The 7,228-nt window shown below is 38.0% G+C and overlaps 1 protein-coding gene and 1 long non-coding RNA gene across 2 annotated transcripts in view; one reads left to right on the top strand and one right to left on the bottom strand.

Annotated features, from left to right (window-relative positions):
• The window catches only part of LOC107689889 (uncharacterized), an 18,722-nt gene extending 13,163 nt beyond the window's left edge, over positions 1–5,559 (top strand). The window contains exons 2-3 of the long non-coding RNA XR_001634376.1: positions 4,435–4,546; positions 5,483–5,559. This is a non-coding gene — a long non-coding RNA (uncharacterized LOC107689889). The remainder of the gene's footprint in view (positions 1–4,434; positions 4,547–5,482) is intronic.
• Positions 1–6,649, bottom strand: part of LOC107689888 (protein TBRG4-like) — a 19,208-nt gene extending 12,559 nt beyond the window's left edge. Inside the window, exons 1-11 of the mRNA XM_016488066.1 lie at positions 6,554–6,649; positions 5,777–6,209; positions 5,514–5,695; positions 4,423–4,567; positions 4,111–4,285; positions 3,843–4,000; positions 3,622–3,732; positions 3,402–3,546; positions 835–1,077; positions 577–688; positions 378–492 (exon numbers count right to left, since the gene is read on the bottom strand). Coding sequence (XP_016343552.1) covers positions 378–492; positions 577–688; positions 835–1,077; positions 3,402–3,546; positions 3,622–3,732; positions 3,843–4,000; positions 4,111–4,285; positions 4,423–4,567; positions 5,514–5,695; positions 5,777–6,181 — 1,791 coding nt within the window. The 5' untranslated portion in view covers positions 6,182–6,209; positions 6,554–6,649. The remainder of the gene's footprint in view (positions 1–377; positions 493–576; positions 689–834; positions 1,078–3,401; positions 3,547–3,621; positions 3,733–3,842; positions 4,001–4,110; positions 4,286–4,422; positions 4,568–5,513; positions 5,696–5,776; positions 6,210–6,553) is intronic.
• Between the last annotated feature and the right edge of the window lie 579 nt (positions 6,650–7,228).

The following is a 7,228-nucleotide window of genomic DNA, read 5'->3' as shown; positions in this document are numbered from 1 at the left end:
TTTTTTTTTTTTTTTTTTTTACAGTCGATGAACAATAAAAACATTAAAAGCCATTCAGAATGTACATCAAAGCTTAAACGGTTAAAGCGGCAAATGACAAACTGCAGTGCATACTTATAATAAAGTTAAACAGAACTTAATTCAGTGAGAATCGTGAAGTGAGAACACTACAGATAAAACGATAACACAAAGGAAAGATAGCACTGGAATCACAATTATTTTTTCAGCCAATTAGGAGTAAAAACATGGACAACCAATCAAAACCCATTTTTCAATAATTACCGATACCAAATGATATGAAACATTATATCGTGATTAATGTTTTTAGCTATATCGCCCAGCCCTACATCTCCTATTCTTGTATTTCACTGTCTCACCTCCACCACTAAAAACCCAGCCAGCTGTAGGTGGCGTTTCTGCATGGCAAAGCGGCCCAGAAGATCCTTGCTCCTGAGGCAAAAGTTAGGAAACTCCCAAGCCACAAATGCTATTCTGCAAATGGACAAACACAATTGACATTTTAGAATATCATCTCTGTATGTGAGTTTAGGACAAGGCTTTCACTTTAACACTCACCGTCGAGCCCCTGCAGGTAAGGCATCACGTCCACCGCCTCCAGGTAAATGAGGGGCTTTCAAGTTCTTCAAATCAATAGGTTTATTTTCTGAATCTACCACAAGTTCTCCGTCTGTGCAATAGATTCACAAATTAACAGGATTAACATGTTCTGTTAGATTACAATTTAAGGATTCATGAATCAGATCTATGACCTCTGTTACCTTGGAAAAAAAGTACATAACTCGCATCGCTCTGGTGTTCACAGTTGCTACTCACCTATTGTCCAGCCGTATATGGTTTTGACAGAAGAGCGGAGGGCCTGTGTCCGGCTGTTGGTCAGGCTCTGGAGGGCTGTGTGTAGGCTGCTCTGCAGGGGGGTGCTGACCTCCACTTTGCCCTGGGGAGCTAGCAGCAGCACAGCGGGGGATTCAATAGTGATTCCTAGAGGCTCCAACAGAGCAAAGGCAGAGATATGCAGCAATTTCAGTCGATAGCTCTCAGTCCGATCCACAATGCCACCTGTTGGATAGAACAGGAAAACTTTAATGATATCATACCACTGCAGACTGACTATAGTACACAGGTTGACAGCCTTGTTCACTAGTATGAACTGTCCTTGTATGAAAAGAAGTGAATGGTGATTGACATTTGTGTTTGTGTTCCATGAAAAAAAAATATCAGCATACAAGTTTAAATAGACATCAGAGTGAATAATTAATTTCATCATAATTCATCATATTAAATATTTTCATTTTGGGGTGAAACATTTTTTAAAATAGACTACCATTCAAAAGTTTGGGGTTGATAAGTTCTTTAATTTTTATTATTATTTTTTTTTAAAGAAGTTCCTTACGCTCACCAAATCTGCATTTATTAAAATATAATTGAAATATAGTAAATATAGTAAAAACAGCAATATTGTGAAATATTACACAAATTATATTTTTGTGCATCATAAAATTTAATTTATTCCAGTGATGGCAAAGCTGAATTTTCAGCAGCCATTACTCCAGTCTTCAGTGTCGCATGATCCTTCAGAAATCCTTCTAATATGTTGATTTGGTGCTCAAGAAATAATGATTTTTTAAAAATGTTAAAAACAGTTGTGCTGCTTAATATTTTTATGGCAACCACAATACTTTTTTAAAGGATACTTTGATGATTAGAAAGTTCAAAGGAACAGAATTATTTGAAATAGAAGGGCCGTGTATGTTAGATCTTCCTTTCATGAAAAAAAGACAGATACAGTGGGTAAAATATGTATTGAACACATCACCATTTTTCTCAGTAAATATATTTCTAAAGGTGCTGTTGACATGAAATTTTCACCAGATGTCGGTAACAACCCAACTAATCCATACATACAAAGAAAACAAAACAAATAAGTTCAGAAATTAAGTTCTGTGTAATAAAGTGGAAAGACACAGGAAAAAGTATTGAACACACGAAGAAAGGGAGGTGCAAAAAAGCATGGAAAGCCAAGACACCAGCTGAAATCTATCAGTAATTAGAAAGCAATCCTGCCCCTAGTCAGTGGAAATTAATATTAGCTGGTTTAGTCTCAACCGACAACCTTATTGTTGCAAAACATACTGATGGCATTGGTTACAGAAGGATTTCTATACTTCTGAATGTTCCAGTGAGCACTGTTGGGGCCATAATCCGGAAGTGTAAAGAACACAATTTCACCATAAACCGGCTATGACCAGGTGCTCCTCGCAAGATTTCTGACAGAGGAGTGAAACGAATTATCAGAAGAGTTGTCTAAGAGCCAGTGACCACTTGTGGAGATCTTCAGAAAGACCTGGCATTAGCAGGTACAATTGTTTCAAAGAAAACAATAAGTAATGCACTCAACCGCTGTGGCCTGTATTCACGCTCACCACGCAAGGCTCTATTGCTGAAGAAAAAGCATGTTGAATCTCGTTTAAAGTTTGCTGCACAACATTTAGACAAGCCTGTGAAATACTGGGAAAATATAGTCTTGTCCGATGAGACCAAAATGAAACTCTTTGGATGCCATAATACACACCATGTTTGGAGGTCAAATGGCACTGCACATCACCCCAAAAACATCATGGTGTGGCTCTGGCAAAATTCATATAATTAAAGGATGAATGGAAAAATGTACCGAGACATTCTTGATAAAAATCTGCTGTCATCTACCAGGATGATGATGAAACAAGGGTGGACATTTCAGCAAGACAATGATCCCAAACACAGCCAAGGAAACTCTCGATTGGTTTCAGAGAAAGAAAATAAAGCTGCTAGAATGGCCCAGTCAATCACCTGACTTGAATCCAACAGAAAATCTATGGAAAGGACTACAGATCCGAGTTCATAGAAGAGGCCCACAGAACCTTCAAAATTTGAAGACTGTTTGTGTGGAAGCATGGGCCAAAATCACACCGGCTAGTTTCTCCATACAGGAGGCATCTTGAAGCTGTCATTACCAACAAAGGCTTTTGTACAAAGTAATAAATGCATTTCAATAAATGTGTTCAATACTTTTTCCCTGTGTCATTCCATTTTATTAAACAGAACTTGATTTCTAAACTTATTTGTTTTGTTGTATGGATTACTTGGGTTGTTACCGACATCTAGTGAAAATTTCATGTCAAGGGCACCTTTAGAAATATATTTACTGAGAAAAATGGTGACGTGTTCAATACTTATTTTACCCGCTGTACAAGAAAATGAGGCTATACTGCCACCATGTGTTTCTGATGAGAACAGCAACTTATATTAATCACTGTGCAACATAAGAAATGTGAATTCAGTAGCTGTCCCAAAATGGAGAGTACAGCCTCTTGAATATTTTTAGCACATTCATTCCTACGCACCTGCAAGTTTCTTCTGGAAGTCATACTTTGTAACAGAGGAGATATAATCAGGATTGGCCTGGTTCAGCACGCACAGCGACCAGACCACGTCTGTTTTCAGGAAAGGCTCTAAATTCTGAAAGGAACCTTCCAAAGCTTTGTGTACCTATAGCCACACAAAAAAAACACATTACATACATGCATATCTATATACATCTATATATCACTCTTTACTGGTTACCTTTTGGTAAAACTCCTCTCCTTTGCCAAGTTGGAAGTTGAGTTTGGCGAAAGATATGAGGAGATTACACACCTGCAGAGTGCTGTAGATTTTACTATTACTCACATAGTGCTGAAAAACAACAGAGAGGGGAAAAATAATAATCAAACTAAATATAAGGTTGCCTTCAAGGAAAGTATAATTTACTTGGTGGTTTGGATTTGATAAGAAATGGTTCCAACCTGAGCAAAACCTTCAAATAGAGGCAAGTGCAGCCACTTGAGAAAGGCTAGAGACTTGGCACAGCGGGTTACGTTGAGGGAACTCAGTTCTGATAACCTAGGCAATAGCTCTGCCGCAATTCTCTGGAGCACTTGTGTCTGATGAAAATTCAGCTTACCTTTTATTTAGAGAAAAATGAGAACACAATTACATTTTTAGAGTTATTTATACAAGTCTAGACAAAAAGCTGTTTAATGAGGTTAACTGAAAAAAAAAAATCTCACTGACCATAAGCGTATGCAATGTCAAGCAGCAATGGTGTTTTCAGTTCAAAAGAGGGTTTCTGGTTCAGGTGGTATGAGAGAGCACGTAACAAAGGAACGGCCCGTCTGTTTTGAGAGGCCAGTGCAAATGCCACTCTCCGGATATCCTCTGCACTGAAGCTCTCTGCCAACTCCAGAGCCTAGAAAGCATAAGATACAGTTTAGTGTTTGACAGTCAAGTTACACAAGCCTAATGCAACATAACGCAATTTCAAAAGTGTGTTCAAATATGTTTGGTTGACTAGCTGGCTAAAGGTGTTTGTGTGTGTGCACTCACTTTGTCCTCCAGTTTGTCCATGAGAGAGGGGGTGAAAAGCGAAGCGCGGCCCATGAGAATGCTGACAGTACGACTGTCACACAGCTCTGTCCAGCGCAGCTCCAGTTGTTTCAGCAGGGCTGTGGTAAGCGCTTCATTTTCATACCTTTCACAACACAAACAACAACATTATGAGAACAGACCAGCTACTTACTGGACCAACTACAGCATCAAAAACTTAAACTTTTAAGAAAAAAGATCAATGTAGGTACTCATTCATATCAGTTCCTTACAAAGCAGACGCATACAAATGCTCAAAAGTTTGGGGTCGATAAGATTTTTTTTTTTTTACATTTTAAAATAACTGTTTTGTGTTTTCGTATATTTTGAAATGTATTTTTTTCCTGTGATGGCAAAACTGAATTTTCATCATCATTACTCCAGTCTTTAGTGTTACATGATCCTTCAGAAATCATTACTGATTTGGAGTTCAAGAAACATTTCCTATTATTATCAATATTACAAATGTTGTGCTGCTCAATACTTTTGTGAAACCATGATACCTATTTTTAGGATTCTTAGAGAATAGAAAGTTCAAAAGAAAAGCATTTATTTGGGAAAAAAATATTTCAATATAAAATTCTTTACACTCACGTTTTATCAATTTAATGCATCCTGACTGCATAAGTGTAAATTTCTGCAAAAAAATATCTTACAGAGCCCGAACTTTAAACAGTAATTGTATCATTTAATAGAAATCAAATAAATTCAAAAAAAAAATATGACAGGGATATGAAAAAAATAATTCAGCTAGTTGGTCAGATATATGAACGACTAGTCAGTATTAAGGAAGTTCTGTATGATTAGTCAGATTCATATCCACCAGAGCAATGAATATAGACAGCATAACACACACAAAAAAACATTTTAATTAGCCTGTCTGCATGTATATTAAAAATGTACAGCTAATACAAAAATCTGAAAAAAGTCAACCCCTATAATCAGCTAATTTCACTGACTACTAGTCATCCCTAAAATGTTACATTTTAAATTATCATGCGGTAATAATTCTATTAATTAGAATCAAGCTTTGTCAAGCATGTGTATCCCACCCTCGTTTTCGCTGAAAGGCTACCCAGTCCACCAGGTAGGCCAGGTGACGGTATGTGAGGCGCCGGATCCTCCAGAGCACTTCATTCTGGATGGAGCGGAGTAGAGGGGCATCAGAAGGGAGACCCAACATAGTGAGAGCACGTAGAAGACCCACCAGAGATCCATTCCACACTGAGGACACCTGTGAGAAAACAACAACAAAGATAATCTTCTACTGTCTTGATATCAGTGACAAGTGGACTTTCAATTCAATATTGGTTACCTCAGATTGTACAGTCTCCAGCATGCTCTCGCAGCGCGGATCCTGCAGGATTCCTTCGCCACCCTTCTCCATGACCCGCAGGTTCAGCTGGACTAGACACCTGGCAGCATCGCTGGCAGATCCGCCATGTTCTGCCCACAACTGAAGCACTTCCTCTGGGGTGGATGCCTTTTCAACAAGTCGGACTAGTTGCGCTTGGTCATATGGAAAAACCGTCTCCTCCATCCTAGCCAGTTCATTGCCCTGACAGAGGTGCCTAGCAGAAGGTCGGGTCCAAGACAGGGACATCAGGCACACTGGCTCTGTCTGGTGGACTGTGGAGGTCTGTAGTCGGGCTGAGGCTGTGGCAGCCGGAGGGCAGCGAGGAAATAATCGCGCCCATCTGCACAGCAGCCTGGTGGTCATTTTGAAAAGGGCACTTCCTGTATTCTTCCTGTGATGTTTTGCATTTAAAAATTAAATTATTTTACTAGCACTGTTGCTTTCAAAAAATTAAAAAAAAGAGTACTGGGCTTCAACACTCTCCGAATATACGGAATCTAACCACGATATAAAGATCTGTCAAATGTCTAAATTACCTAGCTGTCTGTCATGGGTTAAAGTTTATTCTGACCTTGCCGATTTAGGCAGGCGCCGCAATAAGCTTACGAAACTCATCATTATAAGCAAGATTTTTAGGCAGCCCAGTAAACACTGATACAGTTCAATAAACATGTTTTAGCGAAACTGAACTGGACTTCGCTGTCACCACCGGTAGAGCAAATATTGCTTTCTTACCTTGTCAAATCAGCTTTTATAACAGCGGCGACGACATTCACATGGAGGAACGATCTGTAGGAGTCGCAGAGGTTTTGCGTCAGTGAACCGGCAACATGTGATTTAAACAACGCATTGTGATTGGTCAGCATGCCTACGCGTTACAAAGAGAAACTGAGCCTGAATGGAGGTCAGTTTCCTTTGCAGATAATGTAAATTTCGAAATACCTTGTACATGTATTACTGCAATTTTAACAACACATTTTGGATTTTATTTTTACTTGTATATCCACACTTTCAGTTACTTTGGAAATACCTGCTGTGTGAATTTGGTGACCAAAGAAGCAAAAGCAATTTTACCTTACTAATCTTATATTCATTTTTTTTTTTTTTAGCAATTTTCAAGTCAAAAACATAAATTCACAGGTTTAAATAAATAAATAAATAAATAGTAATACCAATTTTATTCATCTGAAATTAAAACACTTAATATGTACAGTCAAGTACACTTATTTATTTATTGTAGCATTTGAATTCATTTTAAATGATCAGTGTTGAATAAGTTACTCTAAAAAAGTAATTAATTACTAACTAATTACATCTTCAACAGGGTAAGTAGATTATTAATTACTTTCTCTAAAATGTATTGCATTATTTATTATTAATTAGCTCCTAAATCTCATATCAACCTCGACC

This window comes from Sinocyclocheilus anshuiensis, unplaced genomic scaffold, assembly GCF_001515605.1.
Source record: "Sinocyclocheilus anshuiensis isolate Anshui unplaced genomic scaffold, SAMN03320099.WGS_v1.1 scaffold1239, whole genome shotgun sequence".
NCBI lineage: Eukaryota > Metazoa > Chordata > Actinopteri > Cypriniformes > Cyprinidae > Sinocyclocheilus > Sinocyclocheilus anshuiensis.
Note: the sequence above shows the minus strand (reverse complement) of the source record. Positions and strands in the feature narration are given on the sequence as shown.